The following is a 25085-nucleotide window of genomic DNA, read 5'->3' as shown; positions in this document are numbered from 1 at the left end:
TTTTTTTTTTTTTGTAGAGACAGAGTCTCACTTTATGGCCCTTGGTAGAGTGCCATGGCATCACACAGCTCACAGCAACCTCCAACTCCTGGGCTTCAGCGATTCTCTTGCCTCAGCCTCCCAAGTAGCTGGGACTACAGGCGCTCGCCACAACGCCCAGCTATTTTTTGGTTGCAGTTCAGCCGGGGTCGGGTTTGAACCCGCCACCCTAGGTATATGGGGCCGGCGCCTTACCGACTGAGCCATAGGCGCTGCCCTGAACTTTTTTTTTTTTTGCAGGGGCTGGGTTTGAACCCACCACCTCTGGCATATGGGGCTGGTGCCCTACCCCTTTGAGCCACAGGCGCCACCTGGTGTCTGAACTTTTTAAAAAACAATCCCAGCTCAGCGCCTGTGGTTCAAGCAGCTAAGGCGCCAGCCACATATACCTGAGCTGGCGGGTTTGAATCCAGCCCAGGCCTGCCAAACAACAATGATGGCTGCAACCAAAAAATAGCCAGGCATTGTGGCAGGTGCCTGTACTCTCAGCTACTTGGGAGGTGGAGGCAGGAGAATCGCTTGAGCTCAGGAGTTGGAGGTTGCTATGAGCTGTGATGCCACAGCACTCTACCCAGGGTGACAGCTTGAGGCTCTGTCTCAAAAAAAAAAAAAAAACCCCACAATCTTGGCTTTATCTTAATTTAATAATCTTATCAGGGTAGAGAGAGCTGCTTTATTTCAGGCCCAGTGCTATTTTTGGTAAGTTATCTTAGAGCAACACCAGGTATGATCAGTATCCCTTTTGCATACAGTCATTTTGTGGGCTGGCAGATGGTTCTAAGTTATGAGCTCCCAAACTGTAGTGTACTTTGAATACTTTTCAGACTTTAGCAAAAAGATTCTCTGCTAGAAACAAAGTGGGTACCCAGGAAGAAATTCAGGTATTTTTGGTAAAGATAAGGCTGCTCAAAAAGAAACAGCAACTAAAAATGACAACTTGGGTTGTTATTTAGTGATCAAAGATTCTATGTATGAGTTATGTAAAAAGAAAAATTTGCTTTTATGGTGTAAAAAAGACTGTGATAGTCTTTTTGAGGGGGGGATAGAGGATAAGTCTTACATGTTGAACAGGCCTGGTATGTGAATGCTTGACAATTTCCTTGGAAACTGACTTTTGTTCTTTTACTCTTGCTAGTATCAAGAACGCATTGCCTTGTTTTGGCTAGCTCTTTCTCAATCTGTCTTTTTTTTTTTTTTTGTGAGACAGAATCTCATTCTGTTGCCCAGGCTAGAGTACCTAGGACATAGCAACCTCAAATTCCTGGGTTCAAGCAATCTTCCTGTCTCAGCCTCCTGAGTAGCTGGGAGGAGTGCCTGCCACAACAGCCAGCTATTTTTAGAGATGGGATCTCGCTCTAGCTCAGGCTGGCCTCAAACTTGTGAGCTCAGGTGATCTGCCCACCTTGGCCTTCTAGAATGCTGAGATTACAGGTGTGAGCCATGACGCCCGGCCTGAGCCTCCACATTTTTTAGGTGACTGAAAGAAGTGAGAACACCAGTGTTCACAACAACAAATCTATTATTGCACTTCCATGTGTCCACAGGGTACCCCCTTCCCAAAATAACTACTCAGCTGTGCAGAACGGGCTCTTGTTCATCCAGCTTTGGCAAAGGGATATTACCTGTTTGAAAATAGTAACAAAAGAGAATGTTACAGCTGAGCCTCCTGCCCAACTCACTCTGTTGAGCTGATTACTTAGTCATGGAAAATAAGCAATGGGAATAAGTATAGCTACTATACTATCCTGTTTTTCTTCTCTTTTTTTTTTTTTTTTGAGACAAAGTCTCACTTTGTCACTCTCGGTAAAGTGCCATGGTGTCATAGTTCACAGCAACCTTAAACTCTTGGGCTCAAGTGATTCTCTTGCCTCAGCCTCCTGAGTAGCTGGGACTACAGGTGCCCTCCACGATGTCCGGCTAGTGTTTTGTGTTTTTGCTTTTTTTTTTTTTAAGAAATGAGGTCTGGCTCAGGCTGGTCTCGAACCTGTGAGCTCAGGCAATCCACCTGCCTCCACCTCCCAGAGTGCTAAGATTCCAGGCCTGAACCACCAAGCCCAGCCTTAGGTGCTCCTTTAGGCAAAGCTTGAGTTCCACATTTGTCACCTGCTATACACCCTCCCCTCTAGTCCTGTTTTGCTCATTCCTGTTACTTGCCCGAATAGAGGTAAGTATGACCCTAGACTCTTGCCACCTCAATGGCACCATCACATTATTGTTTTTAAAGTGTCTTCACATAACATCTTTGGTTCTCACAGCTACTGCTTCATTCTTTAGGTTACTGTGAGACTATCTGTACTATTTGTTAAACCACTCTGGAGAACACGTACCTGGGGGGGCCACAAAATACTCTTCCACAACGCGATGGGAATTTTGTAGTAATTCTTCAGCACAGTTGCCTTCTACTACATTGTCGGATCTCAAGTACAGACACCTACAAAACCCAGAAGCTCAAGGTTACCTTCTCAGAAAATGGGTCTCCTAGGGCATGGTGGAAAGGTTTGGGCAAGAACAGGAGAACAAGCATATTCTTAAGGGCACTGCTAAAAGATAGAGGGGCTAGGGTCAGCACTAGTGCAAATGACAGTCTACAGTTTATAGATTCCCTCAACCACTCTGAGGTAAGTGCTAATTATTTCTGAGTCATATTTGACTGATATGTTTAACAAATATTTTTTGATGATTAACTATGGGCAACTTACTTTTGGTGGGGACAGGTAAAGGCAATTATAAGAGAATGTAGTAAAACTAATATTAGTAAGCAAAGCCTGACAAGGAAAAGGTACCTAACCCAGCCTAGGTGAGGAGTTCTTAGTCAGAATAGTTGATACCACTGCTAAAGGACAGGCAAGAAATAGCTAGATTGGGGCAAGGGGGTAGTGGCCAGGAAATGGATTTCCTAGCAAGTACAGCAGAAAGCACAAAAGTCACTCTAGAGCCTAGCAGATTCAGAAAAGGACAGGGAGTTTAGCAGGCTGCAGTTGGCCCCTTGAAGGAGAAAAGGAAACTAGAGATCTAAGCAGAGATGGAGAAAGAAGAGTCACCTGCTTAAGGATATTGGCTCCTAAGTGACAGAACTGGAATCTGAGCCTACTCTTGTACCCCCTAAGATACATGCTTTTCTCACCAAAGCCACCAAAGATATAAAAAGTGTCTGTCCTTGAGCAACAAGAAGTTCTCAGTAGTCTCTGGGCCTAGCTGCTTTACTCAAGCCTCCAGGTGGTAAACTGGTGAAACCAAACAGGAGCTTGAACGTAGTCATGAAGTGTCACCATAAAAGTTCATGACAAGATGGCTTAGCCTGTTTCCAGGTACGTGGGCAAAAAAATAAGCAGTCTGTTAAATTACTGATAAGGGGCAGCCAAGCTCTTTCTGCTTTGAATGGACATACACTGAAGGCAAACTCTTTAAATGTTAGAGTCATGTCACAAAGGGGCAAAATGTGACGTGAACATCTGAGCAAAAGCTGCACTAGAGGGATAAGTTCTCACAATAAGGTTCTTTTATGAAAGGACTAGTTCTCTTCCTTTTGTGCACCTCATCAGAGCTAAACACAGCAAATATTTATTCAGTGTATGAAGACTGCAGAGCTGGAGTCTACTCCAGGATTTGGCACCATCTTAATGGTGTGGCCTTAAAAAGTACAATTCTAGACCAGTGGTTCTCAACCTTCCTACTGCAGCGGTCTCACAGGTTGAGAACCACTGGTCTAGAACTTAAGTTTCTTAACAAAAAAGTGGGTTGTACTAGTTTTTTTTTTTTTTTTTCCATCTTAACCATGCAAGGATTATGCATTACTTTTTTTTTTTTTTTTGAGACAGTCTCAAGCTGTCACCCTGGGTAGAGTACCATGGCATCATCATAGCTCACAGCAAACCTCCAACTCTTGGGTTCAAGCAATTCTCTTGCCTCAGTTTTTTCTATTTTTCATACAGACGGGGTCTTGCTGTTGCTCAGGCTGGTTTTAAAAAGTACATCCAGCAGATGCCTCACTAGGCAGTCCACTCATGTTGGCCTCCCAGAGTGCTAGGATTACAGGGATTATGCATTCCTTTAAGAAAATTTGGGAGAACAGAAATAAAATAAAAATCACTCACAACTGTTGGAGATCTTATTAGGCTTCTGAGTCACATCTGAATCCAAATCCCAGTGCCACACATTACTTAGCCTCTCCCTGTTTCAGTTTCCTTATTTAAATGCTTCATAAGATTGCCAGGAAGATTAAATGAAATTATATTAAAAAACAAGATTTGGTATTGCTTAGCCCACATTCTCATGCCAATGAGAGGTGGGTGCTGAGTGGCACTTGCTCCTTTCAGGAAGAGTCAGTGCACTCCAGCCCCCATAACTAATTCAAAGTCTGCCCACTAAACCTGGGATCACACACAACCTGCCTGAAACACTTGAAGATTTGGGGAAGACTCTACTACCACCAACGGGTGATTAAAAGCTACTGCTTCTCAGCAGTAGATCTAATAGCAACTGATTTACTTATTTAGTAATCAGGTTTTCTATCTAAGTATAATTTCTAGAAAAACAATTCATTTCTTTAAATACTACACTTAATTACTGTCAAGGACGGAATTCCTAGAATAGACCCAAACCTCCTTATTAATCATAGGCTACTAAACCCAGGGGCTCTGTGACTGTGGTACGCCAAGCAGAGCCTCACTTGGTAAGTTGCTTAATTTTCCTGGACCTCAGAATCATGTATAAAACACCCAATAGCACCTGTAAATCAGTGGCTAGGGCGCTGGCCACATACACTGGGCCTGCCAAACAATAACAGCAACCAAAAAAGCAGTTAGGCCTTGTGGCAGGTGCCTGTAGTCCCAGCTACTTGGAAGCTGAGGCAAGAGAATCGCTTAAGCTCAAGAGTTTAAGGTTGCTATGAATTGTGATGCCACGGCCCTAGAGGGCAACTTGAGACTCTTGTCTCAAAAATAAATAAATAAATAAAACACCCAGTAGGACCAGATGAGCTCTTCAGGTCAATCATTGATTGAATACCTTACCTTCTATCTTTCTCAAACAGTTCTTTAAGAGAAATTAGCCTGGCTGGGTACACTTGGCTCACGTCTATAATCCTAGCATTCTGGGAGGCCAAGGAGGATGGATTGCCTGAGCTCACAGGTTTGAGACCAGCCTGAGCCAGAGCAGGACCTCGTCTCTAAAAATAGCCAGGCATTGTGGTGGGCGCCTGTAGTCCCAGCCACTTGGGAGGCTGAGGCAAGAGAATCGCTTGAGCCCAAAAGTTGGAGGTTGCTGTGAGCTAAAATGCTACAGCGCTCTACCAAGGGCGACAAAATGAAAATCTGTTTCAAAAAAATATAGAGAAATTAGCCCAAATACCCTAAGACAGTGATCCCTAACCTCTGGGCTGTGGACTGGTATGGGTCCGTGGCCTGTAAGGAACATAACCATGCGGTACAGCAGGAAGTGAGTAGCAGGTGGTTTACGACCCAGAAAGTAGGTACTGCTACTCTAGATAACTTGGGAAATTCTGACTCTTCTTTGTGCTTCTTTCCCAAAGATATTAATAAAGAACATTCATTAAGTAAATTTACTGAGTATCTACTCAGTACTAGCCACTGTGAAGATTGGCAAAAACATGTTCCTTGGAACCTGGATACACAGTAGAGAAAGGGACAGAGACTCAAACATCCCTCAAATAAATGTATAAATAACTGTAAATACCACCCCTATTGAATACTGGGAGAAAACCACAGATTCTGAAAGAGAACCTAACTCAGAATAATAGAATGAAGACTTCCTTGAGGAAGTGATAGGTGAAATCTGAAGAAAGAAAATTAAGCTAGGTCACCATAGAGGTAAAGGCAAGGGTCCAGAATTCTAAGAAGGAAAAAGTTTGGAGAGCTGGAGGAATTGAAGTTAAAAAGAAGAGGTGGGCAGAGGCTAGATTAAATAGTGCCTTGCAGGCTATGGTGAAGCTTTTGTTTTTAAACCCTAAAGAGCACTGGAAAGCCTTCTTGAAAGGCTTGGTAGGAGAAGAAATCAGACTTCTGTTTTCAAGGGCTGTGTGGCTTTGGGCAAACTGGTTATTCTCTCTGGATCTAAGCATCAGATTGCAAAGTAAAAGATTTTAAGGAATCAAAGGCTCACCTCTAGGTGAGAACAGTTAGGACTATAATAAATTTCACTTAGTACTTTACACAGAGATAGTTACAGGTAAGTTTGGCTCTCCCTATTGTCACTGACTGGCCAGCTAATATGTCTTGTTCCCACTTAACGAGTTTTTTTTTTTTCTTTTTAGTTCCCTTTAGGAAAAGACTAGTATAATGGTAGATTAGCCCTGTCATGAGTTATACACTCATTTTCCTGAAAAAGTTGTACCCCCAAACAGCAAACAAGTCTGTTCCTGGAGGGAGATTTTCAAAAAAGAGAATTTCTTTAAAAATATATTAGGCTGGGGGCGGCGCCTGTGGCTCAGTCGGTAGGGCGCCGGCCCCATATGCCGAGGGTGGCGGGTTCAAACCCAGCCCCGGCCAAACTGCAACCAAAAAACAGCCGGGCGTTGTGGCGGGCGCCTGTAGTCCCAGCTACTCGGGAGGCTGAGGCAGGAGAATCGCATAAGCCCAAGAGTTAGAGGTTGCTGTGAGCCGTGTGACGCCACAGCACTCTACCGAGGGCAGTGAAGTGAGACTCTGTCTCTACAAAAAAAAAAAAATATATATATAAATATATATATATATATATTAGGCTGGGTACAGTGGCCCAGGTCTGTAATTCTAGCACTTTTGGAGGCCAAGAGGGGTTTGAGACACAGCAAGACCAAGACCCTGTCTCTAAAAGTAGCCAGGTGTTGTGGCCGGCCCCTGTAATCCCAGCTACTTGGAAGGCTGAGGCAAGAGAATCAGTTGTGCCCAAGAGTTTGAGGTTGCTGTGAGCTGTGATGCCACAACACCCTACCAAGGATGACAAAGTAAGACTATGTCTCAAAAACAAAAAAAAAGCAGGCGCAGTGGCTCATGCCTGTAATCCTAGCTAGCACTCCAGGAGGCCAAGGCACATGGATTGCTTGAGCTCAGGAGTTCAGGACCAGCCTAAGCAAAAGCAAGACTCCATCTCTACTAAAAATAGAAAAACTGAGGTAAGAGAGAATTGCCCGAGCCCAGGAGTTGGAGGTTGCTATGAGCTATGATGCCATGGCACTCTACTCAGTGGGACAACCTGAGACTGTCTCAAAATGGAAAAAAAAAAAAAACAAAAAACACACACATATATATATTTTAGATCTATCTATATATTTTTTATATAGATAGATAGATTTGAGGCCAGGCACAGTGGCTTATACCTGTAATCCTAACTCTCTGGGTAGCTGAGTTGGGTGGATTGATCTCAGGAGTTTAAGACCAGCCTGAGCAAAAGTGAGACCTTGTCTCTACTAAAAATAGAAAAACTAGCCAGGTGTTGTGGTGGGTGCCTGTAGTCCCAGCTACTCTGGAGGAGGCTGAGGCAAGAGAATCACTTGAGCCTAAGAGTTTGAGGTTTCTGTGAGCTACAAAGCCTCAGCACTCTACCAAGGGTTGGACAGGATGAAACTGTCTCAAAAAACAAAAAGTATGCATATACATGTGTGAGTGTGTGTGTTTGTAAAGATTTGGCAATGATTAGTGGAGGTATGTAGAGGCTGGGTAGACCTTTTGTTTTATACAAACTAGTTTTGTTAATGACTCATCCCTTTCTATTGCATTATAGACTACAGTACTTCACTAGTTGTATTATCACTCTGCCCTCTTAGACATTGCGTTTTTGGCCCTGGTAAGAAATTAAATGCTAAAGCTTCCTTCCATATTCCCACTTTCTTTAAAATTATGCATTTTAAGTTTCTTGCATTTCTGTTGTTTCAGGAAACAAAACGAAATTTAATGCATACACTAGAATTTATAAAATAGACTACACATAAAGCATCAATAATACTGTTCTTATCTTTGTCTTTTTATTTTTAATTAATTAATTAATTTATTTAGACAGAGTCTCACTTTGTCATCCTCGGTAGAGTGCCGTAGTATCATAGCTCACAGCAACCTCAAATTCTTAGGCTTAAGCAATCCTCTTGTCTCAGCCTCTAAGGTAGATGGGACTACAGGAGCCCACCACCATGCCTGGCAATTTTTAGAGCCAGGGTCTCGCTCTGGCTCAGGCTGGTCTTGAACTGGTGAGCTCAGGCAATCTACCTGCCTGGGCCTCTCAGAGTGCTAGGATTAGAGGCATGAGCCAATGTGCGCAGCCTTAATTTTGCCTTTTTAATTAAATATATCTTGGAAGCCTTTCCATATCAGCATATTTGTTTTCTTGTTTGTTTTTGAAACAGAGTTTCACTCTGTCACCCTGGGTAGAGTGCCGTGGTGGCAACCTCATACTCTTGGGTTTAAGCTATTCTTTTGCCTCAGCCTCCCAAGTACCTGGGACTACAGGCGCCTACTACAACACCCAACTATTTTTGTTGTGGTCACTGTTGTTTGGCAGGCCCGGCCAGGTTTGAACCCGCCAGCCCCATTGTATGTAGCTGGCGCCCTAAACCCTGAGCTACAAGCACAAAGCCATATCATTATATTTGATGTTACCTGTATGCTGATGTTATACAGGTAACATTAATTTGTTTCATTATTTTTGCAACTGCCAAATATTGCACTGTATGATTATGTATTTGACATTTATTTAGGTTGCTTCTGGGTTTTGTTTTGTTTTTGGTATTATACAGTTTTGCAATTAACACTTGTGTATACATCTCACACTTCCACAGGTATTTCCATAGAGAACCATCTGGTTACAAAATATGTACATTTAAATTTTTGCTACAGGAATACAACAGTATGCAAGTCAGAAAATGAGCTCACATTGTAATAAGAGACATAGTAAGTCAACAGAAGCGGCCAGGCGCTGGGCCTCACGCCTGTAATCCTAGCACTCTGGGAGGTCGAGGCAGGTGGATTGCTTGCACTCAGGAGTTTGAGACCAGCCTGAGTAAGAGAGACCCGTCTCTACTAAAAATAGAAAAACTAGCAGGCCTTGTGGTGGCAGGCCTGTAGTTCCAGCTCCTGGGGGGGCTGAGGCAAGAAGATTCCTCAAGTCCAAGAGTTTGAGGTTGCTGTGAGCTTACCATGCAAGAGCACTCAACCCAGGGCAACCAAGTGAGACTCTGTTTCCAAAAAAAAAGGAAATAAACCAAGAAATATAAAAATACCGTAAAGAACACCAACAGGATAGTGAATGAGTGACTGTCATGAGAAAACAGGGATCTCCGACATGAGCTGATATCTGTGTGCCAAGAGGGAGACAGCCATAAAACTATTTGGAGGCAAACAAACAAACAGCAAATCAAAGATCCTAGGGTGGGAAGGAACTTGACTTGCTGGAGAAGTAGTCAAGGAAGTCAATATGACTAGAGAATATTGAGGGAAAACAACAGTCTGTACCAATGAGAGGGCAGGGCCTTTATGTGGTAGGCCCTCCAAGGGGATTAACAGTTGGGATTTTGTTCCTACTTACTTTGGGAGAACTCGGGTAACACGGTTCATAATGAACGAAAAAAGTAAGAGTAAAGGCACTTGCTCGCGGAGTAACCGTGGGCAAGTTCCTGAAGCGCGCTAATCCCTCACCCTCTAGGAAATGGGTCACTAATTATCACCTTAAAACGCTGCGAAAGCACCAGTCCAGGCTTCGAGGCCGCGTCCGCGAGTTTACCTGTCCTCCAGTACGGACTCCAAAGGCTCCACCCCGTCAGTCTGCACGGCGTGCAGCCGATTGGAGAATGCAATGGCTTTCTCCAGCCGCGCCACCGCCTCTCGGCTGCCGAAGTCCACAAGCGCTAGACGCTCCAGATGCTCGATTACTTCGGCAGTGATCCGGCCACTTCCCTACGGGATGAGGCGGGGAGTATGGATTACGAGCGGGACCTATTCCGCCACCCGCCTACATGCCCCGGCTTTTACCTGCGGATCCTCTGTGGAAATGAAGTCCCGACGTCCGCCCAACGGGGCCCGAAGTCTCAGCCATACTGCCCGCGCCCACATTTCCTCCCTTCTCGGCCCCCGTCGTACGCCGAGCGACGCGCCTAAAAATGATGACATCAGAGTGCGCTGTCGCCCTCGCACTAAGGCAGCCATGAACAGCGTAGGGGAGGCCTGCACGGACATGAAGCGCGAGTACGACCAGTGCTTCAATCGCTGGTTTGCCGAGAAGTTTCTCAAGGGGGACGGCTCCGGGGATCCGTGCACCGACCTTTTCAAACGTTACCAGCAGTGTGTTCAGGTGAGCTCTCCCGCATTTGCTACAAGGCCCCGCATCCTAGCCTCACGCATCGCGTCTTACGGAGGTTGGGACAAGGAAGATGGAGAAAGCCGCAGTGGGGCCAGTGGCAAGAGCCCTCTCTACCATCACCACTGAGGACGCTTGGGTGTCTCTCCGAATGAAGAGGATTTGCAGCCGGGCGTGGTTGCTCACGCCTGTAATCTAGCACTTTGGGAGAGTGTGGCGGGTGGATTGCCTGAGCAAGAGCGATACCCTATCTCTAAAAATAACCGGGCGTTGTGGAGGGCGCCTGTAGTTCCATCGACTCGGGAGGCTGAGGCAAGAGAGTCGCTTGAGCCCAAGAGTTTGAGGTTGCTGTGAGCTGTGATACCAGGGCCCTCTACCAAGGGTGACAAATGAGACTGCCTCAAAAAAAAAAGCTTAGCAGTGATTTTCTTTTTGAGGAGCACAGTAACATCCTTTGGTTCATTTAGTGTTCATCATCTAACCTGCAGGTAGACATAGTTATTATATGTACTTAGTACATGAGAAACTAACCCTCAAAAATAGGAAGTGATCGGTCCAAGTTATTAGAAAGTTTTCCCTATTTTTTTTTTTTTTCTGAGACAGTTTCATTTTTTGTGCCTTAGGTAGAGTGCTGTGGCGTCGTAACTTACAGCAACCTCAAACTCTTGGGCTCAAGTGATTCTTTTGCCTTAGCCTCCTGAGTAGCTGGGACTACAGGCGCCTGCCACAACGGCCGGTTATTTTTAGAGACGAGGTCTTGCTCTTGCTCAGCATGGTCTGGAACCTGTGAGCTCAGAGAAATCCACTTGCCTCGGCCTCCCAGAGTTGCTAGGATTACAGGCATGAGCCACCGCGCCCAGCCCAGGTTTCCTTGATTCTTTTGCAGGTGTGGCATTTTTCCACTGTTACTGTTAAGGGACTGGGCAGAGTTAGCCTTTCTCTGGCCTGTTACATTTTGTGGAGGATCCCCTTGTTTTTGGTGCTGTAATCCCTTCCTTGGCCTATTTATCTTTCTTTAACTAGTTCCCAGAGTTGCAGCTAGGAAATTCTCATTCTGGCCCAATGGATGTGGAACTGCTTTGAATTATAAGAACTTTGGGCACAGCACTTCCAATAAGTTAAGCTAAGACATTTTCAAGGTAATTCCGTGAGGTGGTTGCTATCTTTATTACAATTACAGATGAGGAATGTGAGGTTGGCTGAAGGTCACATAGCCAGTTAGTCTGTAACTCAAATTTGAACCCATTTCTTTCACTAAGATAAAGAGATGATACTGGCTTTCAAATTTCACTTAATCTTAAGGATTCTCTCACAACTTCTCCATTCTCTCTAGTCTTACACTTAATTTCTTCATAATGGCACTTCTGTTTGTTATAAAAAAAAAAAAAAAAGGTCATTTTGGCTTGGCGCCTGTAGCATAGTGGTTACTGCGCCAGCAACATGCACCGAGACTGGCAGGTTCAAACCCGGCCTGGGCCAGCTAAACAACAATGACAACTGCAACAAAAAATAGCCAGGCGTTGTGGTGGGCGCCTGTAGTCCCAGCTCCAGCTACTTCGGAGGCTGAGGCAAGAGAATCGCTTAAGCCCAAGAGTTTGAGTTTGCTTTGAGCTGTGACACCATGGCACTCTACTGAGGGCAACATAATGAGACTCCTGTTTCAAAAAAAAATAAAAAAGGTCATTTAGATCATGGTTGTGAGTCTTTATAGTCCAGTCAGACTTTACTTTTCCAGCATTATATTTTATTTACAAAGCTTGGTCCTCAAGTTTCATACAGATCTTTATAATCTGTTTTCTCCTCCCATCAGAAAGCAATAAAGGAGAAAGAGATTCCTATTGAAGGATTGGAATTCATGGGCCATGGCAAAGAAAAGCCTGAAAACTCTTCTTGACCTTGACAGTCACCTTGAAAACAGATTCCTCAAATCAGGAAATTGAGGACTTTGGATTATGTCAATCAAGGCTGTGAAGATAGCCATCAGATTTGATGAGGAATTTAGGAGAGAAGAGTTTTATTTCCTCCTCCTTGATGTTTTCCTCAAGTTTTAAAAGGCGAACTCTTTGATGATTTCTCACTTTTTCTGGCATCTTACAAGAACTCAATGCGCCAACATGGAATAATTTCTTAGAACACAATGTGCTAAACATGGAATAATTTCTTGGGGTTATGATTGTAATATTTAATTTGGGATCAGCTTTAACTATATCTTGTATGTAGATAAACTAGTCAGGATGATCAAGGTTGCCTGACCTTGATTTTTGCTGCAAAGGACATTATGTATACTATACTGAGGTCATTGTTAAGGAAAGCAATTGGTTGGGACCTCTTTTTTCTCTCAGGGAACTAATGCTCTGAAAAGGGATCCGGGCACATTTTCAATCAGAAAATGTGCTTGGGAGCACAGTTTTATTTTTATAAAGTAACTAACAGTTAAGCAACTGGTGGCCTGGATTCACAAAGAGGAAGACAGCTTTTAACAGTTCCCTGCCTTAAAGAGAGGTGTTGGATTAAAATGTGAAAGCTTCAAGAATGTTGCAGTGAACACCACAGTGTAGTTCAAGAATTAAGATGCTTGGAGTCACTGGAAGAAAAACCTGAATAGCAAAGATTTGCTGCTGCCAGCTTCAACCCACATCAGTGAATTAAGTCACCCTGCATATGTAAAATGCTACATCTGATGAAATGATTGGGGGTGGGTAGGTGGTGGTGGTGGTGGTGTTTGCTTTATTTGCCCACCCTGCCCAGTAATATCTGTAATCATGAAGATGGAATAAACCAGAACAGTTAATTTCTATCATTATTTGCCCCTGGAACTCAGTGTACTTTATGAAGCAACTATTATCCTGTTATCTCACATCTCATAATATGCTGGGGAGAGTTTTATGTTGTTCATAATTTAAAAATTTGTCTAAGGTAGTATGGTATGGCAATTAGAAACCTCACAAATTTTTGGGGGGTGGGGGATGGTCTCACTATGTCACCCTGGGTACAATGCTGTGGCTTCACAGTTCACAGCAACCTCAAACTCTTGGGCTTAAGCGATTCTCTTGGGACTACAGGCACCCGCCACAACACCTGGCTATTTTTTTTTTTTTTTTGAGTCAGAGCCTCAAGCTGTCACCCTGGGTAGAGTGCCTCCAACTCCTGGGTTCAAGCGATTCTCCTGCCTCCAGCTCCCAAGTAGCTGGGACTACAGGCGCCCACCACAATGCCCGGCTATTTTTGGTTGCAGCCGTCATTGCTGTTTGGTGGGCCTGGGCTGGATTCGAACCTGCCAGTTCAGGTGTATGTGGTTAGCGCTTTAGCCACTTGAACCACAGGTGCCTAGCCATTTTTTTGGCTATTTTTTTGTTGCAGTTGTCATTGTTTTAGCTGGTCTGGGCTGGGTTTGAACCCACTAACCTCAGTGTATGTGGCCAGCACCCTACCTGCTGAGTTACGGGCATCACCTAAAATAGATTTATATTATAGTGCCAAAAAGTGCCAGGATCAGGGGAGGACTTATTTTATTTTTCGAGACAGAGCCTCAAACTGTCACCCTAAGTAGAGTGCCGTGGCATTCTACTCAGCTCACAGCAACCTCCAACTCCTGGGCTCAAGCGATTCTCCTGCCTCTGCCTCTGCCTCTGCCTCCCAAGTAGCTGGGATTACAGGCGCTTGCCACAATGCCCGGCTATTTTTTTATTGCAGCCATCATTGTTGACTTACATATTTCAGAGGATCATGTAGTCACCACTGTTGCCTATCTTGAGTAATTTGGTTATTATATGCTCAAAGACCGTATGGAACTTGATTTATAGAAGGCTGAAATTCTGTTATCTTCTTTACCAGTTACTACTTCATATTTGATGTGGCCTGTCCTTAATGTCATTTCAAAACATTGTATATTTATATTTTTCTGACTGGTTAAATACAGTCTATTATCCAAGATTATAAAAGATATTTGGAACCCAGCTGAGGAAGACCAGATATGTCTATCCTAAACTCAGAATGGCCACAAGCAAAACAGCTTTATGGGAACTCAGTGTAGGCTGCTATACCACAAATTGGCAAACATAGTAGGAATTCTTTATTCCTTGTTGTAGATGGCTTTCAGTTTCTATATGCTTTGCCTTTGCATTACCAGTTCAATGTAATATACTGAAAAAAAAATGTAATATACTGTAAACTACCTTGTAGCCTCTTAAATCTTGTCACAAAACTGTCCTGTTGAGCCTTGAGAATGAACCACCTGCAAGGCAACAATATTCTTTCATTGTAACTCACTGAGAGGCTTAATGTGAAAGCTGCATAGGCTAACCCAGATACTCACTTCTGAACCTGACTTTTGGAAGAATTGCAAGAAGTATCTTCAAACAAATCTCTTTGGTTTCAACTGAGGATGTTCTAATTTAACTGCCAGAGCAGATTTAAGAAACCCTAAAGTAGGGTGGTGCCTGTGGCTCAGTGAGTAGGGCGCTGGCCCCATATATTGAGGGTGGCAGGTTCAAACCTGGCCCCAGCCAAACCGCAACAAAAAAAAAAGGCCGGGCTTTGCGGCAGGCGCCTGTAGTCTCAGCTTACTGGGGAGGCTGAGGCAAGAGAATCGCCTAAGCCCAAGAGGTTGCTATGAGCTGTAACGCCACAGGCACTCTACCGAGGGCAGCAAAGTGAGACACTATCTGTAAAAAAAGAAAAAAAAAATCCCTAAAGTATAACCGTAAAGCTCAAGCTCCAGATATATTACCCTACTCCTATTACTGTTTCTAAAAAGACCAGAAGCTAATAGCTATCTTTATGAATAGATACATCCTGCCAAAGGAGTAGCAAAGTACTACCAAGAAAAAAAATTCTTTCTGAACATTCCTCAATTTTTTTCTTTTTTTTTTTGTAGAGGCAGTCTTACTTTACCGCCCTCGGTAGAGTACCATGACATCACACGGCTCACAGCAACCTCCAGCTTTTAGGCTTAACGCGATTCTCTTGCCTCAGCCTCCCGAGCAGCTGGGACTACAGGCGCCTGCCACAACGCCCGGCTATTTGTTGGTTGCAGTTTGGCTGGGGCTGGGTTTGTACCCGCTACCCTACTCACTGAGCCACAGGTGCCACCCAACTGTTTTCTTTTTTTTGAGACAGAATCTCACTATGTTGCCCTGGGTAGAGTGCTGTGGCGTAACAGCTCACAGCAACCTCTTGGGCTTAAGCAATTCTCTTGCCTCAGCCTCCCAAGTAGCTGGGACTACAGGTGCCCGCCATAACGCCCAGCTATTCAGGCCCGGACTGGATTTGAACCTGCCAGCTCTGGTGTATGTGGTTGATACCTTAGCCACTGAGCTACAGGTGCCAAGCCTGTTCAATTTTCATTTCATCCTCTTCATAAAGTAATTCCAACTACCTCAGCTACTTCAAAGGTTTCAAGTTTTAGTAAGGAATTGCCTTCCAGGGTGATTTTGTAACTGTTTTTCTGCCTAACTCTTATGGCTACAGGATAGTTTTTAATTCCAGAAACAAATAAAGCTAATACTATAAAAAGAAATGTGTCACACTGCCTTTATTTTCCAAAGATTCTAACCCTGCCAGCCTTCAGGGTGCTGAAAGATGGATCTTACCCCAAGGAAGAAGTGACACATTCAGAGAGTTATCTGACTTCAGAGATTCCTTGGTGAACAGGACAAGACCCAGAGGAAGCACATATACCTTGAGAATCACAGATACCTGTTTTCTTTTTTTTTTTCCAGACTGAGTCTCACTGTGTAACCCTCAGTAGAGTGCCATGGTGTCACAGCTCACAGCAACCTCATACTCTTGGGCTTAAGCAATTCTTCTGCCTCAGCCTCCCGAGTAGCCAGACCACAGACGCCCGTTTAGCTACAGTTGTCACTGTTGTTTAGCAGGCCTGAGACAGGATCAAACCTGCCAGCTTGAGTGTATGTGGGTGGCGCCCTACTCACTGAGCTATGGGCACCCAGCCACAGATACCTCTTTCTAGTGTAAACTGCAGCCACTCAGCATCTTTGAATCCAACATCTATCAAGGACCCAATTTTGATAATTAATTCTGTACTTCTAGTCCCTGACTTTACCCACATTGAGAAACCAAGGGGCCTGCTACAAATGCTGTCATTCAGTGGAGTGGATTGGACCTGAAATGCTATAAACAGCAGCCACAAGTCCTTATTGCAGAAACAGAAAACATTAATGCTAATTTCTGAGGAAAATCATGAACAGGGCGGTGCCTGTGTCTCAAAGGAATAGGGCACCAGCCCCATATGCCGGAGGTGGTGGGTTCAAACCCAGCCCCGGCCAAAAACTGCAAAAAAAAAAAAAAAGAAAGAAAATTATGAACAAATAATGTAATTTTCAGCTCACGACCAATCTTAGTTTGTTTATTTAAGCCATCTCCTGCCACAAGTAAAGGGATGGAAGACTGGTAATCATATGATAAAAGGTGAGCTTAAGGTCCCGTACACTTTCTCTGGTCCATGTGCAGAGTAATGGTCCAAACTGATGCTGTGGTCCCCAATGCCTGGGTAGTGGTCTAGGTTCTCTTTATTCATCTTCATAACCAGTTGGAAGCGGATTCACGTGAGGGTTGTGGAATAGAGTATGGTTACCATCTCCCCAGGGAAAGGGCTGTGAAGTGAAGATGTTAATTAGATAGTTCCAGCAAACAGATCAGAAAGAGCACTGCCATGACCTAGTTAAAACAGAGTGACACATAATATATAAAAACAAAGTGGAAATTAGTCCTTTGTCTGCTGGCAAACTTCAACTTTCCCATTATTCATAAAGGACCCTTCTTTTTTTTTTTGAGACAGTCTCACTCGGTTGCCGTAAGTAGAGTGCTTATAGCTCAAAGCAACCTGAAACTCTTAGGTTCAAGAGCTTCTCTTGCCTCAGCCTCCCAAGTAACTGGGACTACAGGCTAGTTTTTCTATTTTTAGTAGAGACAGGGTCTTGGTCTTGCTCTTGCTGGTTGGTCTCCAACTCAAGCTCAGGTGATCCACTAGCTTTGGCCTTCCAGAGTACTAGGATCACATGTGTGAGCCACCATGTCAGGGCAAAGGAACCCTTCTTAAGGCAGACAGTAGAAAAAGCAAGCTCAAATTACTTACTCTTAAGCTTCTTCCTAGTAATATATCTAGTGCTGTGTTTACGAAAGTATAGTCCTCAAGGCACATGGATCAAAATAGTAGCAGTGGATATAGGGAAGGAGATATTTATAATAAAAGTAGTTTACTGTGTTCCATCCCAGACTTGAAACAATCTCTACTGCCCACTACCTTTGAAAGGCATTGCTCTGCAGGGGTCCTCAAACTTTTTCAACAGGGGTCTAGTTCACTGTGCCTCAGACCGTTGGAAGGCCGGACTATAGTTTAAAAAAAGAACTATGAACAAATTCCTATGCACAGTGAACATATCTTAAAACAAAATGGGAACAAATACAATCAAACTGCCTCATGTGACCTGCGGGCAGTAGTTTGAGGACCCCTGCTAGGTCAATTGTTTCCAGTCCAAGGTGATTTTGCCCTTCCAGAGGACACTGGACAGGATCTTTTTTTTTTGACAGAGTCTCACTTTGTCACACTTGGTGGAGTGTCATGGCGACCTAGCTCACAGCAACCTCAAACTCCTGGGCTCAAGCAATTCTCTTGCCTCAACCTCCCAAGTACCTGGGACTATGGGCACCCGCCACAATGCCCAGCTATTTTTAGACAAGGTCTTGTTCTTGTGCAGGCTGCTCTCGAACCTGTGAGCTCAAGCGTTCACCCACCTCGACCTCCCAGAGTGCTAGGATTCCAGGCGTGAGCCACTACTCCTGCGCTGGACGCTCTCTAGAGACATATGGGTGGGAGGGGTGGGATGGAGTAGGGTGGTAGTGTAGGTACTACTGCCACCTAGTGGGAGTCAAGTTTTTTTTGTTTTTGTTTTTATCTTTTTTTTGAGACAGTCTCACTCACTATGTCGCCCCGGGTGGAGTGCTGTGGCGTCACAGCTTACAAAAACCTCAAATTCTTGGGTTTAAGCAATTCTCTTTGCCTCAGGCTCCCAAGTAGCTGGGACTCCAGGCGCCCGCCACAACGCCCGGCTATTTTTTTGTTGTAATTGTCATTGCTATTTGGGAGGCCCGGGCTGGGTTCCAACCCTCCAGCTCCGGTGTATCAGAAGACAGGAGGGGGGATCGGCGCCTGTGGTTCAAGCGGCTAAGGCGCCAGACACATACACCTGAGCTGGCGGGTTCGAATCCAGCCCGGGCCGCCAAACAACAAAGATGGCTGCCATAAAAAAAAAAAAAAACAGTTGGGCGTTGTAGCGGGCGCCTGTGGTCCCAGCTACTCGGGAAGCAGAGGCAGGAGAATCGCTTGAGCCCAGGAATTGGAGGTTGCTGTCATCTGTGATGCCATAGCACCCTACCCAGGGTAACGGCTTGAGGCTCTGTCTCAAAAAAAAAAAAAAAAAAAAGACAGGAGGGGGGATGAATAGGAAAAAAGGTAAACTGAAGGGCACTTACTGCTTGACCTTGAAAAAAAATTGAGACATAACCTCAAGTCTCAGCTTCCGAACTTCCATAAAATGGAAGAAAATAAATTTTCTGTTTATGAGGACTAAACAATTATATGCCTGGCACTTAAACGCTTTCAGGGACTTTGAGAAGGGCATATATAATGAAAGGTGCTGTACCTTGGTCCTGATGCGAAGATGGGAGTAAGGGATGAACTCGGGTCTCTCGTGTTCTCCGTGGCGGGATTTCAAGAAGACATTCAGCATGCTCACTCCCACCCCGGGAAGGGCGACGAAGAAGGTGAGGGCCCTCCACATGCGAGCTACGGAGAGGTACAACTGCTCATACCCGGCACGGGGCCTACCTGGGTCTCACTCTATCTCCCCTAAGGCCTCACGCCAAGGTCACAGTCCCGCCCTGCCTCACCCGGGTAGAGCTGAGGCCCGCCTGAGCGACCCCAGCCCCAGTACCTGAGCCCTCCTGGCCATGGGCGCCACTCGACATATGCCGCCCCAGCTGTGGGCGGGACCGACCCAACAGCCGAAAAAGCCCGAACGCAGCCGCCGCCATTTTTTGACCTGGACCACCTCAGCGCCGGAAGCGGAAGTGAAAATTGTGCTCTGGGGGCGGGACCACAGCCTCAAAAGGAAGTTCCTATTGGGTGACGCCTTCCCCCTGAGTATTCATCAGCGTACTATCTACCCGCTCGACCCAGTGCTGGTCAAAATCCTCGGAGTCCCTGAGGTCAATTGAGCATGCGTTCTGAACCTCCCGCAAAGCATTGTCTATTCCTCCGTGCGCCTGCGTGTCCGGTCCTGCCTCCCTAGCTTCGGCACCTTGGTGTGGCGGAGGTTTGAGAGAGGCTTGTGCAGGGTTGTTTGGCATCTGGGATAAACTCCCTTCGTTGGAGTCCCTGGACAGCATCTGGAGGTTCTGAACCCAAAGCCACCCCTAACGTTAGTTTCATTCTTCTTCCTCGCCATCCTTTGCCTGTGCGTTTTTTGTGGCGTTATTGTCATCGTTGTTCTTATTTTGTCTGTCTCCCCACGTCCCCTTAGTTAGAATATAAATTCTTTGATGCCAAGAGTTTGCCACTGCAGCATTGTCATAGTAATTTGAGAATTGTGCGATCTGGAATTGTGCCTGGCACGGGCAAGTGTTTAATACAATTTGCTGAAATAAATGAATAACGGGAACTAGAAAAAGCAATGGAATTGGGTTAGAAGGTCTAGATTCTAATCCCGACTCAACATCCCCGATTTAGGGCCTCTTGTCACGCTGGCTTTCTCTCTCTCAAAATTATGGAAACAAAATTGGGATCTGGGCTCGGCACCCGTAGCACAGTGGTTATGGAGTCGACCACATACACCGAGACTGACGGATTCGAACCCGGCTTAGGCCGGCTAAACAACAATGACAACTGCAAGAAAAAAATAGCCAGGCATTGTGGCAGGCGCCTGTAGTCCCAGCTACTTGAGAGGCTGAGGCAAGAGAAAGGCGTCAGCCCAAGAGTTTGAGGTTGCTGTGAGCTATGACGCCAGGGTATTCTACCTAGGGTGACACAGTGAGACTCTGTCTTTAAAAAAAAAAAATGGTATCTGTTAAATTTTTTCTATAAAATGCTTTCCTCAGGCTGGGTGCGGTGGCTCACACCTATAATGCTAGCACTTTGGGAGGCTGAGGCGGGTGAATCACTTAAGCTTACACGTTTGAGACCAGCCTGAGCAAGAGTGAGACCCTGTCTCTGAAAAATAGCCAGAGCTATTGGGAATTCCAGCTACTTGGGAAGCTGAGGCAAGAGGATCTCTTGAACCCGAGGATTTGAGGTTGCTATGAGCTATGACACCACTGCACTCTACCAAGGGCAACCAAGTGAGATTCTGTCACAAATAAATAAAATAAAATAAAATGCTTTCCTCCTCATCCCTTCCTCCTTCCCTTTTTTTTCTTCTACTTGTTTAAAACAGGTTTGAAAATAAAATTTTATAAAATATGTATGTGGGCGGCGCCTGTGGCTCAAGGAGTAGGGCACCGCACCGGTCCCATATGCCGGAGGTGGCAGGTTCAAACCCAGCCCCGGCCAAATAAAAAAAAAAAAAAAAGAAAGAAAATATGTATGTGATACAATGACAGTAAATTTTTTTGATTATAGGCTCTTTAAGAATGTAAGGAAAGCTTTGAACCCTCCCCCCCCAAAAAAAAAAAACGCACCTGCAGACATGTAAACGCACACAGTTTAGCAGACAATGTTGGGAGAAGAGGTGACTTTAAAGTACATCTGGAGACCCCCTAAGAGTCTTTGGGCTTCAGATTAAGAAACCCTGGGTAGGCTCGGCGCCTGTGGCTCAAGTGGCTAAGGCGCCAGCCACATACACCTGAACTGGCGGATTAGAATCCAGCCCGGCCCACCAAACAACAATGACGGCTGTAACCAAAAAATAGCCGGGCATTGTGGCGGGTGCCACCTACTTGGGAAGAGGAGGCAGGAGAATAGCTTGAGCCCAGGAGTTGGAGGTTGCTGTGAGTTGTGATGCCACCGCACTCTACCCAGGGCGACAGCTTGAGTCTCTGTCTCAAAAAAAGAGAAACCCTGGGTAGAAGGGCCAGGAGCTCTGGCTCACGCCTGTAATCCCCGCACTCTGGGAGCCCAAGGCAGGTGGATTGCCTGAGCTCACAGTTCCATACTAGCCTCAGCAAGAGGGAGACCTTAATCTCTAAAAATTGCCGGGCATTGTGGTGGGGGCCTGTAGTCCCAGCTACTTTGAAGGCTGAGGCAAGGGAATCAGTTGAGTCCAAGAGCTTGAGTTTGCTGTAAGATATTATGTCACGACACTCTACTGAGGGCAACAAAGTGAGACTCTGTCTCAAAAAAAAAGAAAAGAAAGAAAGAAAAGGGCGGCGCCTGTGGCTCAGTGAGTAGGGCGCCGGCCCCATATACCGAGGGTGGTAGGTTCAAACCCAGCCCCGGCCAAACTGCAACAAAAAAATAGCCGGGTGTTGTGGTGGTTGCCTGTAGTCCCAGCTGCTCAGGAGGCTGAGGCAAGAGAATCACGGAAGCCCAAGAGCTGGAAGTTGCTGTAAGCCGTGTGACGCCACGGCACTCTACCGAGGGCAGTAAAGTGAGACTCTGTCTCTACAAAAAAAAAAAGAAAGAAAAGAAAAGAAAGAAAGAAAAAAAGAAACCCTGAATAGGGGGACTGTGGTGTGAGAAGACTGGACATCTTACGCCCTTACAGTATATCCTTGGACAGGTTATCCTTGGGCAGAAACAGATGGTTTAAGGTCATGCAGTTTCATGAAGACAAAATTTAGGATCATATTACTAGAGCTTTATAATTTGATCTAGCATTAAATATTTCTGAGTAGCCTGAGTTTTTATATTTCATAGTGCAATCAGGATCATCGAATCCCACAGCCAAACATTGTGTGTGCCTCCACAGCCACGTATAAAGGGTCCAAGCTCACAGACCAGGAAATTCTGGGTTCAAATCTCTGGTCTGCTGTTTCCTGATCTCTGAAATAGGAATGTAATATACATTTATTCATTTCTTCAATAAATAAATACTTATTAAAACTCAGCTTCTCCAATGTACTCAGCCCTACTATGAAACTAATTTATAGCTTTCATATGAAAGCTATAACCCAACTATAACCTAAGAATATGGGGAAAGGGGAAAGGGAGGAGAGGGGAGGGGGAGGATGGGCAGAGGGAGGGTAATTGGTGGGATTACACCTACTGTGCATCTTACATCTGTGAAACTTACTAAATGTAGAATATAAATGTCTTAACCCAATAACTAAGAAAATGCCAGGAAGGCTATGTTAACCAGTGTGATGAAAATTTGTCAAATGGTATATAAAACCAGTGTATGGTGAAAAAAAAAAACAAAAACCTCAGCTTTTCCTTGGGAAGTTACCCAACCTCCCTCTGTATTAGTGAGGGTTCATTTAATAAATATTAATTAAGGTGCCAACTATATGCCAGGTGTGTGTAGTTGTCTACAAGAACTACAGTCTCTCTCATACAGCTTACATTCTAGTGGTGGAGACAGGATAAAATGGAAAATACCCAATGCCATGGGCAGCACCTGTGGCTCAGTGGGTAGGGCACCGGCCCCATATACTGAGGGTAGCGGGTTCAAACCCAGCCCCGGCCAAATTGTAACGAAAAAAATAGCCCAGTGTTGTGGCAGGTGCCTGTAGTCCCAGCTACTCGGGAGGCTGAGGCAAGAGAATTGCCCAAGCCCAGGAGCTAGAGGTTGCTGTGAGCTGTGTGATGCCACGGACACTCTACCAAGGGTGATAAAGTGAGACTCTGTCTCTACAAAAAAAAAAGAAAGAAAGAAAGTACCCAATGCCTAAACATGTTTTAAAAATTCAACAAATGGCTGGGCGGCGCCTGTGGCTCAGTCGGTGAGGCGCCGGCCCCATATACCGAGGTTGGCGGGTTCAAACCCGGCCCCGGCCGAACTGCAACCAAAAAATAGCCGGGCGTTGTGGCAGGCGCCTGTCAAACCCGGCCCCGGCCGAACTGCAACCAAAAAATAGCCGGGCGTTGTGGCAGGCGCCTGTAACCCAGCTACTCGGGAGGCTGAGGCAAGAGAATCGCTTAAGCCCAGGAGTTGGAGGTTGCTGTGAGCTGTGTGAGGCCACGGCACTCTACCGAGGGCCATAAAGACATTTTTTTTGTCTCTACAAAAAAAATAAACAAACAAACAAAAAAATTCAACAAATGGGGTGGCGCCTGTGGCTCAGTGAGTAGGGTGCCGGCCCCATATACAGAGGGTGGTGGGTTCAAACCCAGCCTCGGCTGAACTGCAACCAAAAAATAGCCGAGCGTTGTGGCGGGCGCCTGTAGTCCCAGCTGCTCCGGAGCCTGAGGCAGGAGAATCGCTGAAGCCCAAGAGCTAGAGGTTGCTGTGAGTCCTGTGACATCACGGCACTCTACTGAAGGCAATAAAGTGAGACTCTGTCTCTACAAAAAAAAAAAAAAAAAAAAATTCAACAAATGGGCCGGGCACGGTGGCTCACGCCTGTAGTCCCAGCGCTGTGGGAGGCCAAGGCGGGTGGATTGCCTGAGCTCAGAGGTTCGAGACCTGTGTGAACGGCAGTGAGCCAGAGTAAGACCCCGTCTCTACTAACATCAAGAACATTGCCAGAGGAAGACAAAAAAGAGTACTTCAAACGAAGAAGAATGAACAAGGAAGTTGAAATTAAAAATTAAAAAAATAAATAAAAAATAAATTCAACAAATGTTCATTTTTTCATAGGGCTTTCATATACCTTCGAGGTGGCACTGGTAAGTGAAGATTCTATAGTGTGCTTGACAGTACATACATACAGTACATATTTAGGCATAGTAGGTATGATTTGCTACTTGGCCTTGCTCTGAGTGAGCTATGACGTTATTGCCAGGTATGCTCAGCATTTGCAAAGACTTGGGTGACTGAATTTAGACAGTCCAGGAAACCAAAATCATCAATACAAATTGGTTATTTTATTTATTTATAAATTTATTTATTTTTGAGACAGAGTCTCACTATGTGGCCCTCGTTAGATTGCCATGGTGTCACAGCTCACAGCAACTTCAAATTCTTAGGCTTAAGCAATTCTCTTCTTGCCTCAGCCTCCCAAGTAGCTGGGACTACAGGCACCTGCCACAACGCCCAGCTATTTTTTTTTAATTTATTTATTTTTTGTTAAATCATAGCTGTGTACATTAATGCGATCATACGCCCAGCTATTTTTTGGTTGCAGCTGTCATTGTTATTTAGCTGGCCTGGGTCAGGTTCGAACCCGCCACCCTCGGTGTATGTGGCTGGCATAGTAACCACTGTGCTACGGGTGCCGAGCCATATTTATTTATTTATTGCCCTCACTTTGTTGCCCTCAGTAGAGTACCATGGTGTCATAGCTCACAGCAACCTCCAACTCTTGGGCTTAAATTATTCTCTTGCCTCAGCCTCCGATGCAGCTGGAACTACAGGCGCCCATCATAGCACCCGGCTATTTTTTTTTTTAGAGACGGAAGTCTCTCTCTGTCTCAGCGTGGTCTCAAACTGGTGAGCTCAGGCAATCCACTGCATCAGCCTCCCGGAGTGCTAGGATTACAAGTGTGAGGCATTGCACCTGGCCCAAATTGGTTATTTTATTTAACTGAGCACTTATTTTGTGTCTACATCTGTGCCAAGCACTTTACATTGTCTTCCCTACCTCAGTAAATGATCACTACTTTCCTCAAGTTAAACACTTTGATAAATATTCCGGAGTCATATTTTTTGAGA

General features: G+C 45.1%; 2 protein-coding genes across 2 annotated transcripts; both read right to left on the bottom strand.

Moving 5' to 3' along the window:
* Positions 1-1538: 1538 nt before the first annotated feature.
* On the bottom strand, positions 1539-10509 carry GATC (glutamyl-tRNA amidotransferase subunit C). Its single transcript, XM_053588291.1, has 4 exons — positions 9993-10509; positions 9745-9917; positions 2367-2470; positions 1539-1661 (listed from the first exon to the last, which is right to left on the bottom strand). Exons 1-4 carry the CDS (start codon positions 10194-10196, stop codon positions 1609-1611), a joined length of 534 nt encoding a protein of 177 aa, XP_053444266.1. The 5' UTR covers positions 10197-10509; the 3' UTR covers positions 1539-1608.
* A 6166-nt stretch (positions 10510-16675) lies between these two features.
* Positions 16676-19431, bottom strand: LOC128583760 (cytochrome c oxidase subunit 6A1, mitochondrial). The gene is made up of 3 exons (XM_053588292.1): positions 19272-19431; positions 18981-19123; positions 16676-16931 (listed from the first exon to the last, which is right to left on the bottom strand). The coding sequence occupies exons 1-3, from the start codon at positions 19369-19371 to the stop codon at positions 16848-16850; spliced, it is 327 nt and encodes a 108-aa protein (XP_053444267.1). The 5' UTR covers positions 19372-19431; the 3' UTR covers positions 16676-16847.
* Between the last annotated feature and the right edge of the window lie 5654 nt (positions 19432-25085).

This window comes from Nycticebus coucang, chromosome 4 (genome assembly GCF_027406575.1).
Source record: "Nycticebus coucang isolate mNycCou1 chromosome 4, mNycCou1.pri, whole genome shotgun sequence".
NCBI lineage: Eukaryota > Metazoa > Chordata > Mammalia > Primates > Lorisidae > Nycticebus > Nycticebus coucang.
This window is presented reverse-complemented; position numbering and strand designations above follow the sequence as displayed.

Bases quoted from the DNA above. Each gene is read 5' to 3' on its own strand.
- GATC (XM_053588291.1), bottom strand. From the start codon at position 10,196: ATGTCCGTGCAGGCCTCCCCTACGCTGTTCATGGCTGCCTTAGTGCGA. The intron at 2,471-9,744 runs GTAAACTCGCGG...TGGGTTTTGTAG, and splicing joins GAGTCCGTACTGGAGGACAG to GTGTCTGTACTTGAGATCCG. The intron at 1,662-2,366 runs GTACGTGTTCTC...ATTTTCAAACAG, and splicing joins GTATTTTGTGGCCCCCCCAG to GTAATATCCCTTTGCCAAAG.
- LOC128583760 (XM_053588292.1), bottom strand. From the start codon at position 19,371: ATGGCGGCGGCTGCGTTCGGGCTTTTTCGGCTGTTGGGTCGGTCCCGC. The intron at 19,124-19,271 runs GTACTGGGGCTG...ACCTCTCCGTAG, and splicing joins CCATGGCCAGGAGGGCTCAG to CTCGCATGTGGAGGGCCCTC. The intron at 16,932-18,980 runs GTACAGCACCTT...TTCACTTCACAG, and splicing joins ATCTTCGCATCAGGACCAAG to CCCTTTCCCTGGGGAGATGG.